Here is a 16,327-nt window from a genome sequence, read left to right as displayed (position 1 = left end):
TGTTTTTGACGTCCACTTAGACCAACCTCTTTACCAATAATTTTTTATTTTGTTTGGTACTGGGGATTGAGCCCAGGAGTACTTAACCACTGAGCAACATCCCCAACCCTTTTAAATGTATTATTTACAGACAAGGTGTTGCTAAGTTGCTGAGGCTGGCTTTGAACTCACTATCCTCCTGCCTCAGCCTCCCAGGCTGCTGGGATTGCAGGCACATGCCACAATGCCTGGCAAATTTTTGGATTTTTTTTGCCTAACTTTCACAAATGAGAAAAAAAAAAAAAAAAAAAAAATCCAGCCTCATATTATCAAAACACAATTTTATGAGGGATCAAAGCTGTCTTAGTCATGTAGCTGCTGCCCATGGATTTATAAATACATTTTTTCAAAAGCCCTTGTTAAATTGTACTTCCTTTAAATATAAGTCATTATAGGTTATATAAAGTGTCCACTGACTCAAGAATTCCCATGATGTATGAACAAGTCTGTATTTGTCTCAGACATTCCCTCATATTATAAAATTATTTTTCTACCTAAGTTTATTTAGAGCCAAGAGAATATTTCTCTTAGGTGCTCTCTTCTGACTTTAGCTCCATAGACAAAGGCTCCTAGACTTAGATTTATGTTCTTCCTCCCCATTTGGTGGTCTTGGTTTCTAAGTGATCAGTGGTTTTCACCTCCAGAACATTCAGGGAATAGTCTGATTCTAACGTTAGCAGAATCACCGTATATCACATGAATGTTTCAATATTTTTTGTTTTGCAATCATAATTCACAGGAGTCTACCTTTTAAGAATCTCACGTACCAAATATCAGTAATGGCTTTTATGTGGCTAAAATGTTGACACACTTAGCTCAGATTTAGGTGCAGATAACCCATCAGGAGTTAATGTTGGCTTGTCAGTACAGAAGGGCGATACTGTTCTCCAGCACACCATCAGTGGAATCTATCCGCCAATGACAAAGTGGTTAAAATATTCTTCAGTAGGATGAAAACGTGATCTGCCTGCCTTTCAGACGCTTATGTCTAATCAGCAGTGTAGTTGTTACTGTCTTCCAGAAATTGCAGATAGAACACAATCTTACCCTGAGCACAGGTTTGTTTTGAATTTACTCTGTATATGATGGTAAATTTTGCCTTTCCTTCTCTTATCACCAGTCTTGATAGTAAGAGAACCACTGGGCTAACAGGCTTACATTATACTTGACTCCAATCTGGAAGAAATTTCATACTACAAATTTTAACTGTTTGTTAGTGTTTTGGGGACAAAGAAAAATATTCTTTATAAACTTTAATATTTAGAAAGTATATAGACCCATTTAAGATTTTAATAGAGAATTATAGCTATCATATAAGGTTTATAGGATAATTTTAGAACATTTTACTTTATAAAATTTTCTTAGTCCTTATTACAGTATTTCAAAATAGTTGAAAGAGTAATGGGTTCATTTTATAATATAATCCCATATGCAAATTCAAAGATTGTTCTACCCCCATTTAGTTAGGGTTAATAAGAAATCAAATCTAGAAAGTGAGTATGATGAAGATTAGTACTAAAAAGTGGAAGAAAATAAGGGAACAAAGCATCTATTTGCTTTCTGTAAAGAAATTTGTGTATGTTAGTCTTTTACCTCAGTGCTTTGACTAATTTTCACATTAATGAAAAAATGTCCAACTGTGGCTAAAGAAGCAAGAACTGAAAGTGAAGTAATCCTCTTAGACTAAGTCTTTTATGTGTTTCACAGATGAATCAGCAAATGGCTGGCATGAGTATCAACAGTGCAAACCCTGCAGCAGGTTTTGGCCAGCCCCCCAACACAACAGCAGGATGGTCTGGAAGCTCATCGGGTCAGACTCTGAGCACACAACTGTGGAAATGAAAACTGCAATACAAGTTTCATCCAGAATTAACACCTGACATTCCTTGCTAAAATGCATCTAGTTCCCCTGTTTATTCATGTACATATATATTTTTTTTCTTTTTCCCCCATTTGTTCATATTAGGAATTACCTGATTGACCGTGTTGGTCCGTACTGATTAAATTTGATGTGGTGAAAAGCAGGTTGAGGAACCATTTTATGTCAGGGGCAGCTTTGCTCATGTTTCCCATTATCTCATGAACTACATTATTTGAGAAGCTGCTCGGTCAACTTGCCTAATCAGTTTTACTCAATAAAATTATAGCTCTAATGTTTGCATATAAGGGAAGTAGTTATCATGTTAGTAATACCTCTAACAGTATAAACCCCATCCCCAAATTAGCCAGTAATCCTGTAGGAAGGTACTGTATGATCAAATGTTTAATCATATAAATAGAATGTAAATGTATCACTGAGCACTGTTTTCTAGTGTATCAAAATTCTTTTATTTCATCATTCACTTCACTGTGCTGTTGTTACGATGTGCTTAACAGGGGTGGTTAGTGAAAGGAAGATAAACCTGGATGTTACTGAAAAACTTAATTTAATGAATGTTTAAAGAATTCAAATTTTATCTGCCTCGTGTAATTTGGATCTCTTCTTATGTACATAGTGCTAACATGAAGACCTTTTTCTGCACTATATGCAAACAGGGTAACTAAAAGCCACTTTTAATCCTTGAAGGTATATCCAGGTTTATGACAGTAATTGTGTTTACATTTTATGGTGCCTAGTATTGACAAAATGTTATTTCCCTATATATTAAACAGATAAAAACATAGACCTTTTTATTTGTGGGTTTTTTTTTTTTTTCCTCCTACAATGTGTACTGCCACCAGCCTTTCAAAATTTACTTCATGTTGTGAAGTTGGGAATCTGTAATGTTTAGTTGACAAAATACTTGTCATGGGCTTCTTAAACCTATTCAGTCTACCAATTATCAGGCCAAATGAGGAAAAAAATTATTTAAGATATTCAGATTGGTATCTTGCATTGTTAGCTATACTGTACAAAAATCCTCCAGTTAAGCTGGAGAGAAAACATGCAGAACAAATGAAGACAAAACATACATTTTGTACCATCAAATTAGCTACATTAACTGACAAGCTCTGTTTAGACAGATGTCCATCAGATGACAATAAAGGCTCTTGTACTGAAGTAAAAGAAACAATACCTGAATGTTCTGTATCCTAAACTCCAGTCATCCTCTTCCATAGCACTGGCCAGGGAGACTGCACCAGTTTTTGCTTCAGCTCACACTTCAATTTTCACTGTGTCCAGGTGGTACTTGGGTTCGTTGGCTAGATTAACCTTCTCTGTCCGAGTGTGCCACACGAGAACCTAAAGGGGAGGGAAATATTTTGGGCAGCCACATTCTCAGTGCTGGCACTCAAGGCCAAGCAGCACAAGTGAAATGAGTACCTTGGTGCAGTTATTTGCTTTTGGTTCCAGTTCTTCCACTGTCGTTATCTGTTTTAAAAAGTCAGATTCTTGCATCCCTGGCTGGGACCCACGGCGCTTAAATACAGCTTTTGGATTAGACAAGATGACTTGAAGACTTACAGCAAATCCTTTGTGAAAAGTTAAAAAAAAAAAATGACATTAAGATAAAATAATGGTGTACTTCTTTTGTCTAAGATTTTGATCACATCAAAAAAATTCTAAATACCTACTGTCAAATTTTGGTTTACCAGGTTTAATAGGAACATTACCTGCTTTATCATCTCAAGGGGAAAAGTAGTCATTACAGTGCAACACAGGTAACACAGGTGCACCCACGGAGCATCTACCATAAAATATGAAGCCTGGTCTGTTGGTAATAAAGTGTAAATTTCACAGAGGTTATCACAACCCCACTTCTGATCCTCTGAACTCAGTACAACTAGAAAGCTTATGGACCCTACCTTAACTATCCTTAGGGTATGTGGTCCAGATTGTCCACATCTCCTGCCCGCCCTTTAACATCACTGCCTATGCTTTATCAAACTCAGCACTCCTGACTTCATATTAAGAGACTGGTTATAGAAGTCAGTTACCTAGAAAATAAGTAATACGTAATTCATAATCATTTATAATCAATCTGAAACAAATGAGGAGAGAGGGGGTTAGAAATTAGTACAGGAGATATTAAGCCATTTGATAAATTTGGTTTTTGTTATTTGAATTTTCAAAAGGGAAAATAAAATGTTAGGGACTGGTAGTGTATAGCTCAGTGGTAGCACACTTGCTTGGCACACAGATAAGGCCCTGAAATCAATCGATCCCCAGTACCTTAAAAAAAAAAAAAGTATAAATCCCCTTCAATGATTTGGTCATAGAAAAAGCCATTACTGTTTAATCTGCAGTTTAACAGACTCTGCACTTAAACCTCAGCTATGAAAGCATTCTACAAGCTATCAAGTCATTGTTTTTAAAGTCTGAAGCCCTGGACCTCTTTGCTTAACTAAGGTAACAATGTAAAGTCAGGCAACCTCCCAGAGTTGAAGCTACGAGGACCAGGAACATTTCTTAGCAACTTTTATCCTTCTCTACATTAACCTGAATTAATTTATGCTTCTTTGTACAAAAGTTGTTACCAAATGATAACAGGCAATAATGGAGGAGCTTTGAGGAAACCGTATCACCATTCTTATAACCTCTCCAGATGCCAGACTGGGCAATCTCATGTTTTAGACCCTGCTGCCTTTTGGGAGGATGTTAATACTCGACTGTGTATAAACAACTTGGTATAGTCGGTGCTGAGTAAAGTGAAACAAAAAATTATGAAACAACCTGAAGATTCCCAGTATCATCCACCAATCCTCCAGGGAGACAGCACATTATAGCAGATAAACACTGAATTTGAAATAACTAGCCTTTTCCATTATCTAGGTCCCTGTATTTGGGACACTGGCCAAGTCATTTAATCTTTCTTGATGCTGTAACTTCCACATTTCCTCATTTGCAAGAGAAGTGTGACTCCCTTCTCAATTTTGATGTATGATAATCTGTGGAAGGACTCCATTGACTACAAAGCACTATTTAAAAAGATTACAACAAATATAATTAAAAATACCACTGCGAATAATCTCATGAGAGGCAGGTGATATCAGCCTCCACTTATGGCTAGAAGAATACCGGTTGACAGGTAAAGGGTTTGTAAAACACTCTGGGTGGCAGAACTACTATGCCGTCTGAACATCACACCACTCTGATAACAAATCCGAAGCTTCCTCAGGCATGGCTAGGCCAACTTGGGACTTAACACCAAAGCTTCAAATTAATATCAAAGTGCCTTTTCTCATAGGTCCAACTGAGTTTTATTACTAAAAGATTTCTTGCTTCTTGCTTTCTTTTATATGCTTATGAAATAAGCTTCATACTTTTTTTTCTTTTCTTTTTAATCTAAATGAGAGTTGGCCCTTCTCAGTCACCCTGAAGCTTCTAGCATATTCTTTAGCTTCAAGGTACTGATTTTATTTCCCCATTCTCTCAAAAATATAGGATCCAGATTATGCAAAAGTAATTCTGAAAATGATATGAAACCACTTTGATTTGATTTTCCTCATTTTCCCCAAAGACTAAAACATTCATTTTCATGACCACTGAAGGATTCAGATTAAGAGTATTTTCTTGCTTTCCTTTACTTCAGACTATCCTAACTCAGTGCAGTTACCTGGCAAAGTCTACAACCTCAGCACAGTGACATCGAGAAGCTACACACTGTTCTGCTGCAAGGTCCCCTATCCTGGCTTCACTGGAGAAGAGTGTACCTGGAAGACTCAGATTTTAGTGGGTGGCTCACCACAGGAGCAAAGAGCATTTCTATTTTCTAATACAAGTTGTGGGAAGGGCATAGTTAGGTGCTTCTCTATCACCTATCTCAACTTCTTTGCCCATATCCTCAGTAAGCTCTTCAAAGGAAGCAGGTCACAGCCAGCAGGCAGAGACTGCAAGCTAACTAGGCTAAACCGTGAGCTGCTTTGGGGAAATCGTGTCCTGCTGAGAGTTCAGGGAGAGTTAAAGAGCTCCCCCTCTGAAACATGCAAAGAGTTTTAGCTCCTAACTATTGATTTTCAACCCAAGATGGGAATCTTAGGTTTTCTTCAATTCCATGTACATTTGCCTCAAGTATTATATCTTCCCTTTTTTAGTGAGATTAGTTTAGCTTTTAAAATGTTGCTGTGGCTTTTGACATATTGAATGGAGCCCTATGAAAATCACGGGAGTAGAATTTTCTGTCCTGGTAAGTTATGTAAAAAAGAAAATGGAAAGTGAAGGCAGATTTCCTAACTAACTTCTTTAGGCAGACTTAGGTGGGGAAAGATATATTCCCTCCAAGACAGGGTGCCAATGATTACTGGGTAGAAAATTTGTAGGATGTTCAAAGTCCAGCGAGCCATTTCCACTCTAGACAAGAAAGAGCTATAGGGACTGGGTTTCCCCCTGTGTTAAACCTTAAAATTGGACAAAATGTTTGAAGCTTTTCCAGATATTGGAAAAGAGGCACTTAGCACAGACATCTCAAGAAAAAAATGTAAATGTGAGTTTTTAGCTGCCCCACTTCCTGCCTGAAAAGTGTTTGCAGGCCATACCACAGGGCAGAAAACCAAAACAACTTCAATCTCCTTGAGTTGAAGAAACAAGTAAGAACTTGAGGAAGTCAAGACAAATTTGCAGAGCAGACTACTGGAGAAGAAAGAGCTCTTGATCTGTAGAATGCTCTCCTCAAGTCTTAAACTGAGCATTATGAGCTAATCATTGTAGAACTCTACAAGGTCAGGTTAAGAACTTGTGGAAAGGAGCAGGTGGATCAATTATTGGGGCTTATGTAGGCTAGTAATAATTCACATTCTTAGCAGCCACACAGTTGTGCACACCTATAACCCCAGCAACGCAGGAGGTTCAGGTAGAAGGATCATAGGTTTGAGGCCAGTCTCAGGAACTTAGGCCATAAGTAACTTGGTAAGACCATGTCTCAAAAATAAAAAGGGCTAGTGATACTGCTCAGTGATAAAGCACCCCTGGATTCAATCCCCAATGCCAAAAACACAACAAAATAACAAAAATCAACAGCCAAGGTAGTACTACCATGTGACAGTGGGCGCATCTGGAAGAATATGTGGAAGGTTATTGGGTGGAGGGTTAAATCAGCCCTAAGGTCTGAGCAGGGTCTGTCTAACTTTAAGCCTGAAAAAGATTAAAATGTTTCCAAGAATCTTGATTGTATCAAAGAACAAACCTCAAATATTTGCATACATAATAGAATGTATATACACACACATACATGTGAGATCCATACTATATGTATATATGTATGTGTATAGATATAGCTATATTGATACCTAGCAATTTAAAGTTTAAAAATTAGCTACGTGTGGTGGCACATGCCCGTAATCCCAGCAGCTAGGGAGACTAAGGAGGATGGTGAGTTCAAAGCCAGCCTCAGCAACTTAGTGAGTCCCTAAGCAACTCAGTGAGACTCTATCTCTAAATAAAATATTTAAAAGGGCTGGGGATGTGGCTCAGTGGTTAAGCGCCTCTGGGTTCAATTCCCAGTAACAAATAGTAACAAAATTTAAATATTACCAGATGTACAAAGAAGCATGAAAATACAATCCTATGTTGAAGAACAAATTTGATCAACCAAAACCCAGAAATGACACAGATTGGACAAAGACATTAAAATATAAATATACTTCATATGTTCTAATCTTATAAATAATCAGTAAACACTAGAGGAAGGACTGAGTATGCTAACAGAGAGAAAGGGAGATATTTTTTAAAGACCCAAAGTCATCTCAGTGATAAAAACTACAAATGAAATGAAAAATACACTGGGTGGAATTCATAGTAGATGGGACATTACAAAATAATGTAGTAGATGAGACATTACAAAATAAAAGATTTGTAGGTTCAAACTTGTAATAACAAAAAGTACCAAATGAAACACAGAAAGACAAGCAACCACATACATGTGTCACAGAGACTGAATGAGGGGGAGACCGTAAAGCTAGATAAGGCTTGAACAACAGTATCATCAACCATCTACCCCTAATGGTGTCTTGCACCATCTTTTCTGTTGTGTATGGAACACTACCAAACTAGAAAATAGTCTGGGCCATATACCAAGTCTCAATAATTTTTAGAATTCAAACTGCACAAAGTATGTTCTCTGGCAGCGGTAGAATTAAAATAGAAGTAACAAGATGTATTATTTTCCAAAACAACTTAATTCTAAATAAAATACAGACCAAAGAAGTAAAAATGAGAAAGTAGTTAATTGAGTGAAAATAAGACATTTCCAAGTTTGTAGAGTGCATCTAATGTGGTGCTTTGATGGAAAATTAAGGGTTTTGTTTGGTTGGATTTTATTTTGTTTGAGACAGGCTGGTCCCGAAAACCTGGTTTTAAAGGATCCTCCTGCCTGAGCCTCACCTGCAGCTAGGAAGATAGGCACCATGACACCATATCCAGTACAAGATTAATATTTTTAAAACGCTTTACACATGTCTGAGATAAGAAAGGTCTCAATGACCTAAATCTCTCATCTTTATAAACTGGAAAAAGTAAACAAGACCCAAAGTAAATAGAAAAAGGATTCTAACAAATATAAAGGCACACTGAAATAGAAATAGAAAACACTAGAGAAGATCAATGAGTAAAAACCTGCTCCTTTGGGGGAAAGAAGGAATAGACGTGATCAACATCTACTTATCAGGCAGTGGAAGACACAAATTACCAATATCAGAAATGAGAAAGGGGAGATCAGAACAGATTCTATAAACATTAAAGGAAGATTATGAGCAACTTTATGGTAGAGAATTTGACAAATTCTGACTACCAAATCTTGCTCATGAGGGAACAGTTAACTGTATTAAGATACAGTAACCTTGTATCAAAGAAATAAAGTTTATAGTTAAAAATATTCACACACACACACACACACACACTCCTCCAGGCCAGCTTTACTAGTGAATTCTACTAAACATTCAAGGAAGAAATGGCCATTTTACACTAATTTTTCAAGAAAATAGTAAAGGAGGAAACACTTCTCAAATTATTTTGAAAACAGCATTGTCCCGATACTAAAGCCATACAAAAACATTTAAAAATTGCAGATCAACAACCCTCATAGGACACAGAAAAACTTCAAAACTTCAGCAAATCCAATCTAACAGCACAATAAATCATGATCCCAAGACTGCAGTGTTGGTTTATCACTTCAAAATCAAAGCTATTTCAGCATATTAGCAAACTAAAAAGGAGAATAAAATCTCAAAAGATGAAGAAAATGAATTTGACATCCAGTCATGACTGAGAAAGGAAAACCTCTCAGCAGACTAAGAACAGAAGTGGACATCTCCAACTTAAAAGGGCATCCACACAAAAACTTGTCAATATTTTAGTTAATGGTAAAAAGACCACTAAAATCCTGAAGATTGGAATGAGGTGAGAAGGGTGGCTCTCTATTTTTAATCAGCAGTCTACTTCAGGTCTGAAATAAGGCAAGGCTGGGGGTGTATGTAGCTCAAGTGGTAGAGAGCTGGCCCAGCAGGTGCAACACCTGGGTTCAACAACCTACCACCAAAAGTGAACCAGAAACACCACACGGATTGGAAACAAGCGAAAGTACATAGAGCAGAGCTCCTCTTTGCCTTCGCCACAGACCACGGAGGCAGCAGCTTATCAGGTTCTTCAGCCCTGCGAGAATCACCTCCACATACTTGTCCCACCATGCACTCGTCTCTAGCGACCCATGATCTAATTTCAGGATGGCTATTCCAAATCAAGACTATTTTAGTTCCCCTAGGATGGCTTTTGGTAATAATATTTTTATTGTCTGGTCACATGAATGATGCTCACAGCTTTTTTTTTTTTTTTTTTTTTTTTTTATATATGGTCTATTTTAGAGAAGGATCCATGTGCTGCTGAGAAGAAAGTGTATTCACTCTTGGTTGGATGGTATATTCTATAAATGTCCGTTAAGTCTAAATTATTGATTGTGTTGTTGAGATCTATGGTTTCTTTGTTCAATTTTTGTCTGGAAGATCTGTCCAGTGGTGAGAGCGGCGTGTTAAAATCACCTAGTATTATTGTGTTGTGGTCTATTTGGTTTCTGAAATTGAGAAGGATTTGTTTGACATACATAGATGAGCCACTGTTTGGGGCATAGATGTTTATGATTGTTATATCTTGCTGATTTATGCTTCCCTTAAGCAGTATGAAATGACCTTCTTTATCCCTTCTGACTAACTTTGGCTTGAAGTCCACATTATCGGAAATGAGGATGGATACTCCAGCTTTTTTGCTGACTCCATGTGCATGGTATGTTTTTCCCCATCCTTTCACCTTTAATCTATGGGTATCTTTTTCTATGAGGTGAGTCTCTTGCAGGCAACATATTGTTGGATCTTTCTTTTTAATCCAATCTGCCAGTCTATGTCTTTTGATTGATGAATTCAGGCCATTAACATTCAGGGTTATTATAGAGAAATGATTTGGTTTCCCAGTCATTTGGTTCATTTTTAAAATTTTGTTTATTTATTTGTTTGACACAACTTGTTTCCTCCTTTATTTGACAATTCCTTTAGGATAATTCCTCCCTTTGCTGATTTGCTTCTTTGTTTTTCATCTCTTCCTCATGGAATATTTTGTTGAGAATGTTCTGTAATGCTGGCTTTCTTTTTGTAAATTCTTTTAGCTTTTGTTTATCATGGAAGGATTTTATTTCATCGTCAAATTTGAAGGTAAGTTTTGCTGGGTATAAGATTCTTGGTTGGCATCCATTTTCTTTCAGGGCTTGAAAAATGTTGTTCCAGGCCCTTCTAGCTTTTAGGGTCTGGATTGAAAAATCTGCTGATATGCGTATTGGTTTCCCCCTGAATGTAATTTGGTTCTTTTCTCTCACAGCCTTTAAAATTCTGTCTTTATTTTGTATGTTAGGTATTTTCATTATAATGTGCCTTGGTGTGGGTCTGTTGTAATTTTGTGTATTTGGAGTCCTGTAAGCCTCTTGAACTTGATTTTCCATTTCATTCTTCAGATTTGGGAAATTTTCTGATATTATTTCATTGAATAGGTTGTTCATTCCTTTGGCTTGTTTCTCTAGACCTTCCTCAATCCCAATAATTCTTAAATTTGGCCTTTTCATGATATCCCATAGTTCTTGTAGATTCTGTTCATGATTTCTTACCATCTTCTCTGTTTGTTCAACTTTGTTTTCAAGGTTAAATATTTTGTCTTCAATGTCTGAGGTTCTGTCTTCCAGGTGTTCTATCCTATTGGATATGCTTTCTATGGAGTTCTTAATTTGGTTTATTGTTTCCTTCATGTCAAGGATTTCTGTTTGGTTTTTTTTCAATATCTCTAACTCTTTATTGAAATGATCTTTTGCTTCCTGTATTTGCTCTTTTAACTGTCGATTGGTGCGATCATTCAATGCTTGCATTTGCTCTTTCATCTCATCGTTTGCTTCTCTGATCATTTTAATTATGTACATTCTGAACTCCTTTTCTGTCATTTCTTCTGCCATGCTGTCATTGGGTTTTATTGATGTAACATCTAGATTTGTTTGCAGCATTTTCTTTCCTTGTTTTCTCATATTGTTCAGATATCAGTGGATCGCTGAGATATTGCAGATTTCCTCTGTTGATTTACAATGTCCCTGAAGATTTCTATATATATCCCCTCTTAGCCTTCAGTAGGCTGAAGTCTTGGAGGAAGTTGATAATGCGGTGCTCCACAAGGAAGCTGCCTCTCTAGGAGTGGTGGCCTTCAGGTGGGGTATATTCCCTGCTAGTGGGCAGAGGTGCCTCCACTTGTTGACCAATGGTCATCCAAAGGGGACCTAGGCTGTGGGCTGAGGCAAGGCCTGTTTGGGCCTGTGTCTCTGGTTTTACCGTCCTTGTGGGGAAACCTCACCAGGCAGGGAAGATTCACCCAGTGGGGAGGTCTCGCTGGTCAGTTTCCTCCTAGAGGTTCCCCTCAATTTACAGCTACTTGCTCACAGCTTTCTGAACAGTCACTGGATAGGTGTATTAAATTACTGAGTCCTTTACACACACGCTGATAAGTATCAAGTGATTTCAAAAATCTGCCCACTTTAAGCAATAAGAAAACATGATTTGAACTTCCAAATTAAAGCATATATACACAATACAGTCATGGAACCTGCTGGAGGAAAAAAAGATATGTGTATGGCACCTCTTCTCCCGGAGGTGACTGATTCTCCTTTCATCTCTTCCCAACAAAGCACATGTTGCCTTTTGGAATTCTGTTTCAATCTTGTCTGCCTACCATGCCCCCATGAAATATAATTCATATATATTAAAATGTGCTTTTTAAAATGTATGATTAGCCAGTCTTGGTAGTGCATGCCTGTAATCCCAGCGGCTTGGGAGGCAGAGGCAGGAGGAGGGTGAATTCAAAGCCAGCCTTAGCAACTTAGCGAGGCCCTAAGCAACTCAGCCAGACCCTGTCTCAAAATAAAAAATAAAAAAATGACTGGGCATGTGGTTCAGTGGTTGTGTCCCTGGGTTCAATCCTAGGTACCAAAACAAATATGAACCCCCCCCCCAAAAAAAAAAAAAAAACACAAAATGGTATGATTAGTGGATTTCAGTACATTCCTAACCTTGGCACCATTCTTTGAAAATATATTCTTTTACTATTGAATGGTCTTGACACCCTGAGCAAAAATCAATACATGTAAGGGTTTTTCCAATCTTTCAATTATATTTCATTAATCTATATGCTCATCCTTATAACAAAACATTGTTTTCATTACCATAGCTGTTCAGTAAATATTTAAATTGGGAAGTGTAAGTTCTCCAACTTTATTCTTCCAGATTATTTTGGCACTTCTGAGTCCCTTTTCCATATGAATTTTTGAATCATCGTGTCAATTTCTGCCAAAAGGGCAGACAGAATTTTGATAGAGATTATACTGAAGCTGTAGATTAATTTAAGGAATGTTACCAATTCAGCAAAATTGCATCTTCTAATCCATAACCATGTCTTTCATTTGAGTTCTTTTAAATTTCTTTCATGAATACTTTATAGGTTCCAGTGTATAAGTCTTATACTTCTTTTGTTTGTATTTTATCATCTTTGACATGATTGTGAATGAAACTCCTCTTAGTTTCTTTTTGGGTCATTCATCACTAGTGGATGGAAACAACAATGGGTTTTCATGTACTGACCTTGTATCTGCAACCTTGAGGGACGCATTTACTAGCACTTATGTTTGTGTTTTTCTTAGAATTTTTTATGTAAAAGATCTTAGATAAATAACAGTTTTATTTCTTCCTGTATAATTTGGAGCCATTTTAGTCCTCTGTCTTGCCTAATTGCCTTGACTCAACCTATGTTACAATGGTGGAAATAGATGGCAAGAGGGATCATCTTTGTCTTTTTCTAGATATTTGGAAAGAAAACTTTCAGTCTTCAACAGCCACTCTGGAAAGCAGTATGGAGAATCCTAAGAAAACTTGGAATGGACCCACCTCCCACTCCTCAGTTTATACCCAAAGGACCTAAAATCAGCAAACTACAGTAACACAGCCACATCAATGTTTATAGCAGCTCAGATCACAATAGCTAGATTATGGAACCAACCTAGATGCCCTTTGACAGACGAATGGATAAAGAAACTCTGGTATATATACATAATGGAATACTATTCAGCCATAAAGAAGGCTAATATTATGGCATTTGCAAATAAATGGATGGAATTGGAGAATATCGTGCTAAATGAAATAAGCCAAGACCAAAAAACCAAAGGCCGAATGTTTTCCCTGATAAGTGGAGGATGATATATGATGGGGGTGGCGGTGGAGAATGAGAGAATAATGGGGGATCTTTAGAATATGTAGAACATGAGGGAGGGGATATGAAAACTGGTGGAATGAGACAGACATCATTACCCTATGTACATGTATGATTACACGAATGGTATGAATCTGCATCGTGTACAACCACAGAAACGAAATTATGTACCCCATTTGTGTACAATGAATCAAATGCAGTCTGTAAAAAATTAAAAGCTAAATAAAAAAAAAAAAAAACGTTGTTAGGGGCTGGGAATATAGCTCAGTGGTAGAGCACTTACTAACATGTGTAAGGCCCTAAAAAAAAGAAATGAGTATTTCACAAATGCACTTTATCAAATAGAATTTCCCTTCCATTCTGAGTTTATTGATCTATTGTTTTTATCATGAAAGCATATTGAATTTTGTCAGGTGCTTTCTCTGCATCCAGTGATATGATTATGAGGCTTTTATCCCCATATTGCACTGATTGGCTTTTGTATCTGAACCCACCTTACACTCCAGAAATAAATCCTATCTGGTCATGACATATTCTATGTTGTTAGAGTCACTTAGTATTTTGTGTAGGATTTTTATATCCTACACAAAAAGAGACATTGGTTTGCAGGGTTTTTTCCCAAGTGATCTCTTTGGTATCAGGGTGCTGTTGGTCTTACAGAAAAGAACATTTTTTTACTTTATTCTGTTTTTTAGGAGCGTTTGGGAAAGATTGCTGGAAATTTTTCTTTAAATGTTAGAAGCTCATCTAGAACCATGTTTTTAAGTTTTGTACTAATTCAATCACTCTACATTATAGGTCTATTCAGATTTTCTATTTTGTCTTACTGGTCTTTCCATGAAGTTGTTTTCATCTAGATTGTCTAACTTGAGATGCAGTTTTTCACAATATTTTTATACATTTTAAAATATAAGATCAGTAGTAATCTCTTGCTTTCCTTTCTGATCTTAGTAATTTCAAACTTTTTTTTTCTGGGAATTCTAACTGAAAATTTGTGAATTGTTTTGTGTTTAAAGATTTTCTTTGTTTTTATATTCTGCATATCATTTATTTTGGTGTAATTTAATCACTTGCTTTAGATTCATTTCCTCTTTCTAGTTTGTTATGGTAGAACATTATTTGTTTGAGATCTTTCTTAATATAGGAATTTTAAAGCTGTACATTTATCTCTAAGGAAGGTTTTAGTATATTTCTGTTTTCATTCATCTCAAAGTATTTTCTAATTTCCCTCATGATTTATTCTTTGACCAACTGGATACTTAGGATCATGTTGTGGTAGCCATTTCTTTTGCTACAATAAAATGCCAAGATTGAATTATAAAGAATTATTTCAGCTTCTGGTTCTGAAGGCTGAAAAGTCCAAAGACATATGGCAGCATCTGGCCAGGGTGTCATAACATGACAGAAGGTGCAGGGGGAACAGTGTGTGTGTGTGGAGGAGGCCCAACACAGGGGCAGCCTCGCTTTATAACGACCTTGGTGGTGACTAATCCAGTCCTGGAGAGCAAGGCCTCGTGCACCTGTTCCACTATAGACTTTCATGGTCCTAAGAATGCGCACATGTCTGGTGTGAAGACTCCCTCCCAATCTGCTACTTCTTACAAGGAGACATAATTGGAGTTTCCCACATTGACAGAGAGGATCCCCCTATGTTGCCCAGGCTGGCCTCTCACTTAGACTCAGGGATCCTCCTGCCTTCATCTCTTAAATAGCTGGGTTGACAGGCCTGCATGCAATTCTGTGTTTACTAATTATAATTTAGAGTCATTTTCTTCTTGTGAAGAGGAATGAAAAAGCATGTCTTGATTTTTTTTTTTTTTTTTTGCGGTGCTGGGGATTGAACTCAGGGCCTTGTGCTTCCGAGGCGAGCACTCTACCAACTGAGCTATCTCCCCAGCCCTGTCTTGATTTTTAAATACGTCTGTTAATCTGCTCCAGAATACTGGCTGAAATGTAGAGTTACTTCAGGGTGAAACTTTTTTATTTTTATTACTGTGTAATTTTTTAAGCTTCTCATAAGTCTTCTAGCAGCCAGTATTCTTTGTGGTGGTAAAAATACTACATTTATAAGTAGTACTATATAAAACTCATTTAAATCTCTCTTCTGAATACAAGAAAGCATCATAGGAAATTAAATCTTCTAAGGAAAACCATGAAGAACAAGGATGGAAAATTTGATCCTAACACCAAATGTAAATTAAGAGGCCTTAATTAGCTGAATACTAAAAATGTTCATGAATATTTCTCCTAGTAGGGATGCACTGAGGTCTGAAGGGGAAGTGGTTCCATTTGCTCAACAGCCCAAAAGACTGATGTGAATGAACCACGGTGTATGCTGTGCACAGTGGTGTCCACAGGCTCAATGCTGCTGCAAAAGGGTCATTGTTTTGTACTTTGCTTCATCTTTGAGGTTTTCTTTTCAATTTTTTTAAAAACAAATTTTTTTTTTTCGGTGCTGGGGAATTGAACCCAGGGCCTTATGCTTGCAAGGCAAGCACTCTACCAACTGAGCTATATCCCCAGCCCCATAAAATGTTATACTTTGTGTATGGTGCTGGGGATTGAACCCAGGGCCTCATACGTACTAGACAAGTGCTG

At 37.1% G+C, this 16,327-nt stretch overlaps 2 protein-coding genes across 9 annotated transcripts in view; one reads left to right on the top strand and one right to left on the bottom strand.

Annotated features, from left to right (window-relative positions):
* SMAP1 (small ArfGAP 1) overlaps positions 1 to 2,702 on the top strand; it is a 182,131-nt gene extending 179,429 nt beyond the window's left edge. For 7 of the 8 annotated variants that reach the window (XM_079146538.1, XM_079146536.1, XM_079146535.1 and 4 more), the window contains one exon: positions 1,747 to 2,702. In XM_079146538.1, coding sequence (XP_079002664.1) covers positions 1,747 to 1,881 — 135 coding nt within the window. In that variant the 3' untranslated portion in view covers positions 1,882 to 2,702. The other variant, XM_079146542.1, reaches the window with a different exon arrangement.
* Positions 2,703 to 2,706: 4 nt separating this feature from the next.
* The window catches only part of B3GAT2 (beta-1,3-glucuronyltransferase 2), a 70,367-nt gene continuing 56,746 nt past the window's right edge, over positions 2,707 to 16,327 (bottom strand). The window contains exons 3-4 of the mRNA XM_079146546.1: positions 3,344 to 3,492; positions 2,707 to 3,262 (exon numbers count right to left, since the gene is read on the bottom strand). Coding sequence (XP_079002672.1) covers positions 3,176 to 3,262; positions 3,344 to 3,492 — 236 coding nt within the window. The 3' untranslated portion in view covers positions 2,707 to 3,175. The remainder of the gene's footprint in view (positions 3,263 to 3,343; positions 3,493 to 16,327) is intronic.

This window comes from Sciurus vulgaris (assembly GCF_902686455.1).
Source record: "Sciurus vulgaris genome assembly, chromosome: 7".
Lineage (NCBI taxonomy): Eukaryota > Metazoa > Chordata > Mammalia > Rodentia > Sciuridae > Sciurus > Sciurus vulgaris.
This window is presented reverse-complemented; position numbering and strand designations above follow the sequence as displayed.